Source organism: Musa acuminata, chromosome BXJ1-1, assembly GCF_036884655.1.
Source record: "Musa acuminata AAA Group cultivar baxijiao chromosome BXJ1-1, Cavendish_Baxijiao_AAA, whole genome shotgun sequence".
In the NCBI taxonomy this organism is placed as follows: domain Eukaryota; kingdom Viridiplantae; phylum Streptophyta; class Magnoliopsida; order Zingiberales; family Musaceae; genus Musa; species Musa acuminata.
Genome location: NC_088327.1, coordinates 986,811 through 999,157, shown reverse-complemented (window position 1 = coordinate 999,157; position 12,347 = coordinate 986,811). Strand labels below are relative to the sequence as shown.

At 41.5% G+C, this 12,347-nt stretch overlaps 2 protein-coding genes across 4 annotated transcripts; one reads left to right on the top strand and one right to left on the bottom strand.

Moving 5' to 3' along the window:
* Positions 1-928: 928 nt before the first annotated feature.
* LOC135679180 (protein FAR1-RELATED SEQUENCE 5-like) lies at positions 929-6,782 on the top strand. Of its 3 annotated transcripts, none has more exons than XR_010515179.1 (4): positions 929-1,242; positions 1,857-4,020; positions 4,120-4,239; positions 6,571-6,782. XR_010515179.1 is itself a non-coding variant. In XM_065192710.1 (3 exons), exons 2-3 carry the CDS (start codon positions 1,913-1,915, stop codon positions 4,157-4,159), a joined length of 2,148 nt encoding a protein of 715 aa, XP_065048782.1. In that variant the 5' UTR covers positions 929-1,242; positions 1,857-1,912; the 3' UTR covers positions 4,160-4,269. The 3 variants fall into 3 exon arrangements, 1 of the variants encoding a protein (XP_065048782.1); XR_010515189.1 differs by having other exon boundaries at positions 6,405-6,782; XM_065192710.1 differs by lacking the exon at positions 6,571-6,782 and having other exon boundaries at positions 4,120-4,269.
* A 631-nt stretch (positions 6,783-7,413) lies between these two features.
* Positions 7,414-10,979, bottom strand: LOC103982279 (F-box protein SKIP31). The gene is made up of 9 exons (XM_009399171.3): positions 10,764-10,979; positions 10,473-10,664; positions 10,302-10,375; positions 10,123-10,198; positions 9,383-9,493; positions 9,035-9,206; positions 8,831-8,955; positions 7,883-7,943; positions 7,414-7,729 (listed from the first exon to the last, which is right to left on the bottom strand). The coding sequence occupies exons 1-9, from the start codon at positions 10,851-10,853 to the stop codon at positions 7,659-7,661; spliced, it is 972 nt and encodes a 323-aa protein (XP_009397446.2). The 5' UTR covers positions 10,854-10,979; the 3' UTR covers positions 7,414-7,658.
* Positions 10,980-12,347: the final 1,368 nt, after the last annotated feature.

Below are 12,347 nucleotides of genomic sequence, written 5' to 3'. Positions count from 1 at the left end.
ACAGCTTTCTCATCACATGAACTCATGCAGAGATTGCCCCTCACTTTCTAAAGCTTCAATGTTTACTACAACACCTATGTATACAACATGTATGCAACTGCTGAAGGTTAACTTGGATCAACACCTTCTTAGCTGTTTCTAGTGCTAAGTTTATAGGCTATTTTGTATGTGCTTGATGTCTTCATTACAAATGAATTATATCTCTCCTTTTTGTGTGTGTGGATGAATGGATGCTAACTTCCATGCATGCTTAGAAACAAGTGAGAAGACAGAGTATGCATGTTTCCTAGTTTAAGCTCAGGTGTCTTTGCTCCTCCATTTCCTTGTATGTTCATGTGTCATGTGGTTTAAGCTCTTATTTCATCATCACAATTTAAGTTAGTCTCTCTCTTTTTCTCTCAAATTGGACTTACCACCAACATTGACTTGAACATACAGAGCATCTCAAATTTTATCGTATAAATTTTGAAGATATCTAACCAGCCTTAATTGTACTTAGCATCGAAATCCCTTTTCTGTCACTTACCTTTAAAAATTAATATATATATATATATATATATATGTGTGTATGTATGTATGTATATATATACATATATAAATATATATACATATATATACATATATATACATATTGGTGTAAACAAAATGATCACGATTGGACAAGAAAACAAAATCAATATCGTAATTTTTTACGATAGAACAAAAATAAAATTTGATTAATTCCGAAGTGGTGGGGTCAGAGAAACATGCTTGTTTGATCCTCTGCTCTTTTTTTTTAACCTGACTAATTATTTAGATATTTTAAAAATATCAAACGGGTATTCTGATGCGATTTTAACGGGTTGGATAGCGCAGGTTGCTAAAAGAATCCGACCCGCTATCGAATGTATAAAGAGCGGGTGGATTCTTTCCATCGCGTGATAGGTTGGGAACCGCTTGATCTTAATCCGACGGTAAAATAAAAAAGCCCCAACCCGTTGTTACGTTCCCGACCCCTAACCTCACCTCCCGATTACCAGGTTACCGCTGCCGATCCGTCTCCTGCTCTTCTTCCCGTCATCGACGCCCGCCACCTCTTGTCGCCGGCGAGAGGCTTGCCGCCGTCCCACTTCCGCCGCCGCAGTCGACGTTCTTCGAATCGAGGACACGCGGCCGGAGTCGGTGACGTTGTCATCGTTCCACCCTCCAGCCGCTTGGATTTCCAACAAAGACAAGGACTTGCTTGCTCTTCCGACCATCAAGGTGCTTTTTTTTTTTTCTTTCTTTTCTTTCTTTCTTGTGGCCCCAAACGACACGAGTAGTGATGTTTCTTGGAGAAGAAAGAAAACAGATTTGTGGTTATTGGGCAAAGATTTGAAAGCTATTTGATTATAATTGTACGAGTATGATCTGTATCAGGCGATACATCATCTTTGAGCCTTGAATTTTGTCATAATCCAATGAATTCGGGCAGCTGCTCTCTGTGTATATGTCATCGAGTTGCCCTAGGAACTCTGCAATGATTTTATAGTTCATCCATCGAGTTTGACCTCAGAGTCCATCAGAAACTTAATTCAGTAAACAACCCAACTAATGGCCAGATGGTGGGATGGGATTGCAATTCTCAATTGGAGCTCTGGGTGAAGATCGATTAGAGTCCTACGCTTGCAAGCGTAATGAAGTTTATCAAAGATCATGTGATGAGGTTTATTTTATGCGGTGCATTTTAAGTCTTCATATATTAAGCGCATAACAAAAAGGATGAGATAAGATGTAAAAATTACATCCAACTTTTAAACGCTTTACGAGTTAGCAGTAGTGAATCAGTTGTGTTTATGAACACTTGTTTTTAGCCTATTTATTTTTTCTTCTTCTAGGAGTTGAGTTAATTGCTTCAGAGATGGGATAGTTTTTGGTCTGTGATTCTGGAACAATGGAGGGAACATTAAGTGAAGATGATGGATTGATAAGAGACAGTAGTATGGATCTGAATGACAGTACGAGTGACCCTCACATGGCATTAGCACTTGGTGCTCTTGGAATTGAGCTGAACTTAGATGGTCCTGACATTGGGGAACCGTGTATCGGAATGGAGTTTGACTCGGATGAAGCTGCAAAGGAATATTACATATCTTATGCTAACCGTGTGGGTTTTGGGGTCCGCATGAACAAATCGCGTCGCTCGAGGAAGGATGACACTGTGATCATGCGGCGCTTTGTGTGCACAAGGGAGGGGTTCCATTCAAAGAGGGTAATCTATGATGACGGCAAGAAGAAGAGGAAGAGAGGGACTACAAGGGAGGGCTGCATGGCAATGATCGAGGTGATTCGTAAGGATCATGGCAAATGGGTTGTCACGAAGCTCATTACTGAGCACACACATATGGTGGCATTCCCTGGTAAAGTTCAGCCTCGTGTTGACAATTCTATTATCCAAAATAGCTCAGGTTTGTTGCATGCAACATCAAGTGGAGGATTTGGTAATTTGAAGAACTTCAATAGAGGAATCAGAGTCAATCCCTTTGGGGAGGGAGGAGAAGCTGAGGGCCTCTTGGAGTATCTAAAGAAAATGCAAGCTGAGAATCCAGCTTTCTTCTATGCGATTCAAGTTGACAACAACAATTGCATGACCAATGTCTTCTGGGCTGATGCTAAAGCTAGGATGGCTTATCAGTATTTTGGTGATGCTGTGACATTTGATACAACATATAAGAAGACAAAGTACATGATGCCGTTTGCAACATTCAGAGGCGTGAACAATCATCTGCAGAGTGTTACTTTTGGGTGTGCACTACTCATGGATGAAACTAAGGGTTCGTACGTTTGGCTTTTTGAGACATGGCTTTCAGCCATGGGAGGACACCATCCAGATACATTAGTCACCGATCGAGATAAGGCCATGGAAGGAGCTATTACAAGGGTATTTCCAAATGCGCGTCACTGGTTTTGCAACTGGCACATCCTGAGCAGGTGCAAGCAGAGGCTGTCTGATGTTTATCTAAAATATGCTACCTTAAAGAGGGATTTGAAAGAGTGTATTAACCACTCTGAAACAGTTGAAGAGTTTGACACTCGGTGGGAGTTGATTCTCGATAAGTATAACCTTTGGGATAATCCATGGCTGCAGTCGCTGTATGACGTTCGGCAGCGGTGGGCTCCAGCTTACCAGAAGGGTACATTTTTCCCCGAGTTATCTGCATCTCAGCGATCAGAAAGCTTGAACAAGTTTTTCAAGAGAAATTTCAATTCAAAAACATCCCTACTTGTATTTATTGCACGATTCGATCAAGAGATGGCATCTCAGTATGAGAAGGAAGCTCAAGCAGATTTTGCTGCAGCCTATACTAAACCTCTTCTAAGAACTCCATCGCCAATTGAGAAACAAGCTGCCGAGGTTTATACAAAAGAAATATTTGACAAGTTTCAGGAGGAATTTATCGAATCGCTAGGTTATTATGTTGATAAAATAGAGGATGGCCCCAATAACAAGTACAATGTAACCAAGGAGGAGGACAATCGTAGAGCCTACATTGTCATTTTTAGTGAGCCTGAAAAGAAAGCAAGCTGCAGTTGTTACAAGTTTGAGAGTTCTGGCATTTTGTGCAGGCATATATTGAGGGTTTTCTTTATCGTTGGTATACGTGTACTTCCGGAGTATTACATCTTGAAGCGATGGACTAGGGATGCTGCAAGTAGTGTCATACTAGATGAGCGAGCTACTGAGCCTGGACTTAATTTTCAAGATTGTCTAGTTGCTTGGTATAATGATCTTTGTCTTGATGCTGTCAAATATGGAATTGAAGGGGCTATGTCTTCTGAGATATACAAGGTTGCTAAGGCTGCACTTCAGAAAGCCTTAGCTGAAGTAGTTGCTGCAAAAAACACACAAAGAAAGGGGCAACAGAATATGCAGAGGTTTGCACGGCTCCAAAAGATGCAATATAAAATGCCACTCCCAAAGTTACAGACAAAGAAGACTCCTGCAAGATCAACTCAAGATGAAGTTGATAGAAGTAAAAGAAGTGTTAAAGATGATTCTAGGTATTGACTATCACTGCACCACGTATTTAAGCTTGTTCGTTATTAGAAATCAAATTGATTCCTTTTTCTTCATTTTTCTTTGACTCTTAATTGTTTCAGAGATGCAAGTGTTACCAGTATGAATGGCGAAGCACACTGAAGAGTGATGCACTTTTATGGTGATTGTTCTCATTGATATATGATAGATTAGAACACTAGATCTTCTAACTTTGTTTCGAGGTATGGAATGAATTATGCTGTCTTGCTTGATATCTTGTTCTTAAAAGAATAGGTTTGGTCATGATTAATTGGCTAACTATCTGAGTCTATTCATTATGCATGATGTTTTAACATAAAATGTGCTTCAATTAGAAGGTTTCTTTAGCTTTTTATATTCTTTAGCCCATATATGTTAGAATGCTTGTGACAGTCTTATCTTTGCATCAGACTTATTCTTCAAGCTCTTAATTCTAGAATTATATGACACTGTTTTCTGAACAAATTGTCTCATCAAGGGAATTGTAGTTGCCCACACAAGTTGTGTTTTGTTAGAAAGTGCTTTCTTAGAAGTAGTTCTTATGTTAGGTGGACTTGGATTTAGTTCCTGGCTGTGTAAATCTAGTTGTAGTTACTACATGAATCTTTTGGGCTAATTACAGATTGCTCAATGTAGTTAGCTATCTTTAGCATCCCGATTCCTACACTTTAAAAAATTACAATGACATCCCTATAGTTACCAAAGTGAAACATCTTCGTCCATTTACCCTAACGACATCAGTTTTACCAACGGAAACATGAAAATAAAAAGGTAAAAAGATAATTTTAACATTTGGTGGGAACTCGGTGGTGGCGGATGGCGGCGTTGCCCCCAGCTCATGTGCTCCAAATCCCGGACGCCAGCCCCCTCCATCCTCCATCACAGTCGTCGTCATAGCTGGTGGAGTCTCTGCTCTGGTGCCCATTAGTTGGCCGCTAAATCTCTTGTCACGACTAGTGGCTCCCGAGCGTGCCACCGCGCTCGTCCTCGTAGCCGACGGTGAGGGCCTCATCGCCGTAAAAGCCCCCGGCCACGGCGAGGGCCAGCTCATCGAAATTGGTTGCATACGTGGGTGCCAGGGGCTGACGGCTGATGGTTGTCGGTGCGAACTCCACTAGTTGCGACGATCCAGATGCAAAGCGACACCACTCTGGATCTATGTCAACGCCGATGTAGATGCAGAGCGGCGAAAGTGTTGCTCGTCGATAGGTGATGTCGGAATTGATGCAGCAGCAGGGGAGAGGCAGGAGCTCCAGCAACCCTAGCTTCAAGTCAAGGCTAGGATTCGTCCAATGGGTCAGCGACGCCACCCGCCTCCACGAAGAGCGCATTGCTGACCTCATCACCGCCCATCCCGCGTCGCGCGAAATCTGCGTTGGCGCTGATGCAGATGTCGAGCGGCCCTTTTGTCGCTTGGAGACTACGTCGATGTCAATGCAGATGCAAAGGGAGAGGGATCAAGCTCGAGATTCGCCCAACGGGTTGGCTGCGAGGCGGCCACCATCTTCGTTGCAGCATTCGATGGTGGACTTGGTGGTGGTGGATGGCGGCGGCACCCCTAGCTCACGTGCTCAAAATCCCCAATGTATGTCGCTCTCCATTTGTCGTCATAGTCGTCGTCGCAAATAGTGGAGTCTGCGACGTCATCCATCAACCGTCGACCCTCGGCACCCACAGATGCAGTCAATTTTGATGAGTTGGCCCCCATCTTGGCCGGAGGCTTTCAAGACGATGAGGCCCTCACCGTCGACTACGAGGTCGAGCACAGTGGCACAAACAGAGCCACTGGCCATAGCAGGAGATTTGGCAGCCAGCTAACGAGCGCGGACTCCGTCAGCTATGGCGACGAATGGAGGGGGCTGGCGTCAAGGATTTTGAGCATGTGAGCTGGGGGTGGTGCCGCCATCCGCCACCATCGAGTTCTTCATTGAACGTTAAAATTACCTTTTTACCCTTTTGTTTTTGTGTTTCTGTCGGTAAGACAAACGTCGTTATGGTAAATGGACCTAAATGTTTCATTTTCGGAACTATAGGGATGTCAACGTAACTTTTTAAAGTGTAACGATCGGAACGTTAAAGACAGCGTAATCTGTAATTAACCTGAATCTTTCATGTGAGCTTGAAGCATATACTAATATGCCTGCCTGCTAGTTGCTTGCAAACATTATCATGCAATCATTTTCTGATACCTGAAATACTTCTTTATTTCATTTTAAGATGTCTCAAGTTAATTTTACCATCATCGTGCTGTTGGAATAATTTTATCACTGTGCATGTTTAGATTCATCCGACAGTTTTGCATCTAAATTTTGGTCCATTATTTGTTTGATTTACAAGTGTGCTTAGCGGTTTTGTTTTCCCTTGACAGTGCACTATTTTTTTTTTCACTGGATTTTCGTGTAACCAAATTGCTTATAGAGATCCGAGAAAATGCAATAGCACCCAATTTGTCTGATGGAACAACTGATACAAATTCTTGGAAGCTGTTCTGATTCTGTTTCTAATAATTGGATAAAACGTTCTTTTGCACTCAGGCATATATATATATATTCTGATAACTACTCTCGGAGACAGACGGATGTCATGGGGACGATGCAAAGGTTGATAGTTTTCAGAATATTGCTGGTGTTTTATTGTAAAAAGCTAACCCCTTGTGGTATTATCTCATAACTAGTAGTTGTCGGTGAAAGAAAATTTCCACCCAGTGTGTGTCTGCAAAAGATATAATCTTCCCTTTGTTCATGGATGAGTTGATATCTTCTGCCTCTGTTCATTTTACTTTTTTGCTTTTGTTAGAGAGTGTTGTTATGTATAGGCATCTTATCTTGATTGGGGATAAAAGACTGATAATATGATGATTTGGAAGGATCAACAACATACGCATTCAGTCGAATGACTGATAATATGATGAGAAAATATATCTTGACCATTTGCTAAATCATACATAAAAAAAAATTATTATTCTTTTTGCTACTTCTCTGCCAAGAAACAGAATTATATTTTTGTCTAAGCAGAATTATATTTTCTCTCTCTCTCTCTCTCTCTCTCTCTATTACATGAACTTCATCCCGAGGATTTCATTTTCATCACTCACCAACTTAATCGTGCTTGAAACATGTTACCTAGTGACCTACAATAATCTTCCCCTGTTCAAGGAGGAAGCACACACATCCATCTCAACAACACAGAGATCCATCCTTGTCAATCTTGGGGCAATCTCACCTTGACAATTGTGTTGCTGCTGGGCACTCTCACTGTTTGCCAAGATTCGGAACCTGTGCTAACATCACAATTGAAGATGGACTTGGGGACTAACATCACAATTGTTGCAAGTGAGTCTGTGCTTCCCTCCAGTAAATTTGACAACAAAATGCAGATATCCAATGCATCCATAGTTATCACACTAAATGATCGATCGATTACATGTGTCATTCAACCTATCAAAATTTTAAATTCCAACATACCATGCAGTAAAGCCAATTCCTTTTATCTTGACTTTGACCATCCTACTGGTCTACATCATAAACCTACATGCATTATGGGTGTGATTTTACCCTGATTCCAAACTAATAAGATACCGAGTTTCTTGTGGTTTCAGAATATTACAGATCAATCTCCTTGTTCAGCAAAACTTCAAAGCAGCTTCCAGCTCCTTCTCATCATCACAATTGTAACCAAGCAGATATGCGCGTGCTGTCCAAAAGAGTAGAGTCGGCATGGTCAATGAATTTTCCCAGTGTGAAACTAATCTAGCTTCCAAAACCCTAAATCCAATAGAACTGAAGCAACCTAAGAGTCAAGAGAAATAAATAGAAAGAAAGGAAAAGTAGCAGTATCATTTATCACCAAAACGTCCGGATCCCATGAAAGGCTCTGCTTCATCTCCCGCACCATCTTGCTGTTGCTCCTGAAATTTCAAAAAACAAAAGACCACCAGTTGCTCAGTTACATGAGAGGATAACCCCAAACAAGCCAACAAATCTCCTTCAGATTAGGCAGACAGAATCCCACTACCAGTGCCACATCATGTGCTCGACGGCATAATAGGATTAAGTAGTACATTGCACACCCGTAAATCCAACTACTTCCGCTTGCTATTATACTGCTTATTTATATTTGCACCTCAATTCTCATAGTATCTATCTATACCATTGAAACCGACAAGCTTTAAATTATGATGAATAATAGAAATAATATACTGTATGAATGATACAAGTCGCTCCAGCTCAGAAACATCATAAGTGAAAATGTAATAATAATAATACATGGCTAAATTGACGAGCTAAGTTTTCATAGTTAGTCTTATGGAAATTTTGCTTCCCTCGAGCTAGGTTAAAGTAATGGTTTTACCAGGCTTAGATGGCAAAGGGTATAGGAGGTTGTAGGAAGCAGGAAAGTCTTGGATTGGGATTCAGAGAGCACTGATTTGTGATTGAGAATAAAAGAGCAGGTTGAAGAAAACATGTAACGATCAAGAATATTATTGTCATCATGCTTGATAAACACAAATTTCAATCATTTTCCAGGTTATACATTGAGTCTTAGTAGCAAGACTGTTGCTAGATGAACGCGATGATGTCAAAACAAGTCTTAAACTGTGGGTCTGTCACCAAGAAAATTGATTCTCTAAATGAGTTGTTGTTTGAGCAAAATTTGGAAATCACAAGCTTTTCAGGAAAGTCATTTTTAAAAAAGTTTAAAAGTTGCTAGATACCTAGATCGAGTATATAAGTTATAAGGAGATGATATTGGCAGTCTTATTATTTTTAGGGGGAAAAAATTTATAACACTTACATTCTCAGAGGTAACTAATTCCTCTTCAGGAGAGAGCAATCTATCAAAGCAGTGACCAGATATAGTGCATACAAACCCACCAGACTGAAGATCCAAGACAACTTCTCGGCAAGCATCATCACAGACTACAAAGAAATAAACCTCAATCAGGTGGCAGCAGACCTTGAAACAAAGAAAAAGAGGGGGGAGGGGAGGTATTCATACCATGCACACGACCGGTCCTCTCACAGATAAATACATCTCCAATATGGGAGTAGGAGCATGTATTTCCAGAACAGATATGACCAATTGCTGCATCATCAGTTAAGCCTCTGCGGCTTTTCCAAATGGACACTTGATCAGCCACTGTTCTATCAAGCACAACTCGATCATCAACCTTAACAGAGCAAAAGAACAATTAGCTTTTTCGAAATCATATATTCCAAGTGCAGCCCCACAATGACAGGAGGCTATATTATACCACTCAGCCATTTCATGATATGCAGTTGTAGTTCAAAGCAAAATGACCATACAATTTAAGAAGACAAATAGCAGAAGACGGGGTCCTTTTACTTGTGATGGAAGAGGTGCTTGGCTTCGTTTTGCTGCCTGCATTTGAATGTAGTACTCCCTAAACTCCGATGGTGTGTTCCATACAAATTCGTTCATGTCATCTCGATCACGCTAAAAAACAAGGTAGTTGGTTTCAATAATGCTATCAAAACTAAATATTAAATCAAGACCTCATACCATAATTAGTAGCAGACAAACTAGAGCAGAGACTAAATTAGTGAAATGTAAATACATGATGGTACATCTTCTTGACCGTTTTCTTTTGAAGGTCTGAAGCTCCATCTGATGCACCCTCATAAGCATGAATGCGTTTAAAGATGATGGTTAATATTTCAGGCAAAACGCAACCATGCAAGTTCTAAATAGTTGGTTGCCCTCATGAAGATAGCAACATGTCATAGTTTCAGACATAATGAAAATCCACTCAAGTGAATCTGTTATAGACAATTGACAAAACAGACAATTCACTCTCTGTATCTAGTCTGATACTACTTGGAAGACCTGATTTGTTCAAGTGAACAAAGGAATCTCATCGCTTTCTTTATTATTTATGTAACTTTCCATAAAGTTACAACTGCAGGCCAAGGCTAGTTACAATTAGGAAGCATGAAAACAGTTCTTGTGGTTTCAAAACAATGTGAAGTCAATAACTTGAAGGTGATTGTGCCTGAACATATGGATTACAGTTCACCAATTAAAAGATAATTGCATGGCGAAGAAGATAAAATCTGGACCTTGACCTGAATATATAGCTTCTTCCAAGCACATGCACGAAACTTCCCCTTTGAAGAATCCATACCCCATCGCATGCAATACCTGCAAATTATTCCAAAAAAAAAAGAAACTATAAAAAAACATTTTGCTGCAATCCAATATGACAAACTTCAAAAAAGAGGGGAAATGACGAGATTTTGCTCACAGGCGGCGCCAGAGGCTCTCATCTGAGGCCGCAAAACTCATGAACTTACAGACGAGAGCACACGAAGTAAGGTCCTGCCATTGACAACAAACGAATCAATCCAAGAAACCCACTAGAACAAAGCATACGAGGGTTTTCTTTTTGGAAGAAAATTGAGAATTTCCACAAGACCTCGGAAGAGAGGAACTTGAAGATGTGATGGAAGAGCTCAGGCGGTATCTTGCTAAAGATCCCCGTTTCAATCTGCCTAGGACGAAGAGGAGGAGGCGGCGGCAGCCAGGAAGCGTTATTCCTAATCTCCTGCCGCGAGCTCTCCTCCTCGATGCGCGGCCTCTTCGACGCCCTAGCCGCCGACGTCTCCTCCTGAGATCGTTCCAACTATTAAAGCGCGTAAAAGAAGCCCTAAATCGGATCCAATTCGTCCCACCACAGAACCCTAGATATCGCAAAGAAGAAGAGGACCTGGTCACCGGAGAGGATCTCGGACTCGAGGAAGGACGCAAGTACGACGTCGTCGTCGTCGTCTCCGCCAGCGGCCTCCCGATCCGCCATGGCTGACCGGAACCCTAGAAAACAGATAAGAGATGAAGGCGAGAGGTGCGGACGATTCGATGCCGTCGGTAAACGGAGAAAACAGAGGACGGTGCCTGCCCGAATCCGACTTCCTTTACGAGCGTGTGTTACGCATCGTTATATCAGATCCTGGCCGTTGGATGAGGTGCCATCCTGACCGGTGAACGGGAAGGAGACGTTCGATGTCGCCCGCATGATGGCCGCGTAGGAATTGACGGTGCGCGATCGACAGGAAAAGATACAGACCGACAGCCCGGAATGGGCCCGTCATCAAACAAAACTGAGAGGTCAATTTGTAGGTTGGCAGATTGGGTCCTGCAATTGTAATTTGATTAATTTCGCCCAAATCCACTCAATAGAAACCTGATGAGGTCCGTCTGTTATGGCTGGCCGGCCCACCACCCCGCTTGCTCCGGGCATTTGGCGACCGCCTCTAAGCTGCCTTGCCTATTCCATACGCAATATAACCTGCACCAGATAAGGACAGTAACCAAAGAAGAGCATTAGCCATGATTGAATTCAACTCATTGCTTGGAGGAAGTCTCAAGGATCATTCCCTGATCCGGCCATTGGCCATTGTCCATTGCTCCATTCATTAAAACACTCAAATCTCACTTTGAGATTGTCTTGGATCATCCCCCCATGTTCCAAGGCAAATCTACACTAAGAAAAAAAAATACATGCTCACAAGAGTCCTTTGCAACTTTGATAACCATGGGAGTCTTTTCCATAATAGTTTCCTTGAAAAATGCTTATCATTGGGTCTGACTTTGAGGCTTCACCGGACTTTTCCATCCCTTCCATTCCTCATTTATGTCAAAATGTTCTCCTCCAATGAATCGATATAATAAACTTTAGGGTGACTACTTCAGATCCACACTCTATTTCACCATAATAAAGCAATATCTTATTTCCAAGAATCAAAGGCACCCTTCTCTGTCCACCTAGATTCATATTCATGGCCAAGATGAACCATATAGAGGAAATCCATTCATTTGGTTCACTACTTGACACCTCAGTATTATCACCAAGGATTTAACATAAACAAGAACACTTCAGCATGGGAAAGAGTTGAATAATCAGCTGATAAAAACCCTGTCCTGTACATGGAAGAAAAGAATTGGATAAGACTGAACAGTAGGTATGCATCAGAGCAACAAAGGGAGATTAAAGGAATAATGTTTGAACATTCTTGTCAAGGCAAAGACAAAAAGAGCATAGGGAAACAAAAGGGAGAGTGAAGGTTTGCATCAGATATATAACAAAAAAGAGAAAAAAGAAACATCAATATTCTTCTATCTTCAATACTCACCTTTGATTTCCAAATGCCCCTTCCCTCACCCTTCTCTCAAGCACATAAATATAAGTCGAAGACTCCAAGTATACCTTCATCAATGTAAATTAATATCAGTCCAAAAGCCATTACTTTGGCTTGATGGACAATCACATATGAATGCCCTTGGCTCCTGTACC

Excerpts from the sequence above, each read along its gene's own strand:
- LOC135679180 (XM_065192710.1), top strand. The coding sequence starts at position 1,913 with ATGGAGGGAACATTAAGTGAAGATGATGGATTGATAAGAGACAGTAGT. Across the intron at positions 4,021-4,119 it reads AGTGTTAAAGATGATTCTAG|AGATGCAAGTGTTACCAGTA; the intron begins GTATTGACTATC and ends TAATTGTTTCAG.
- LOC103982279 (XM_009399171.3), bottom strand. The coding sequence starts at position 10,853 with ATGGCGGATCGGGAGGCCGCTGGCGGAGACGACGACGACGACGTCGTA. Across the intron at positions 10,665-10,763 it reads AGATCCTCTCCGGTGACCAG|GAGGAGACGTCGGCGGCTAG; the intron begins GTCCTCTTCTTC and ends GAACGATCTCAG. Across the intron at positions 10,199-10,301 it reads GAGAGCCTCTGGCGCCGCCT|GTATTGCATGCGATGGGGTA; the intron begins GTGAGCAAAATC and ends AATAATTTGCAG.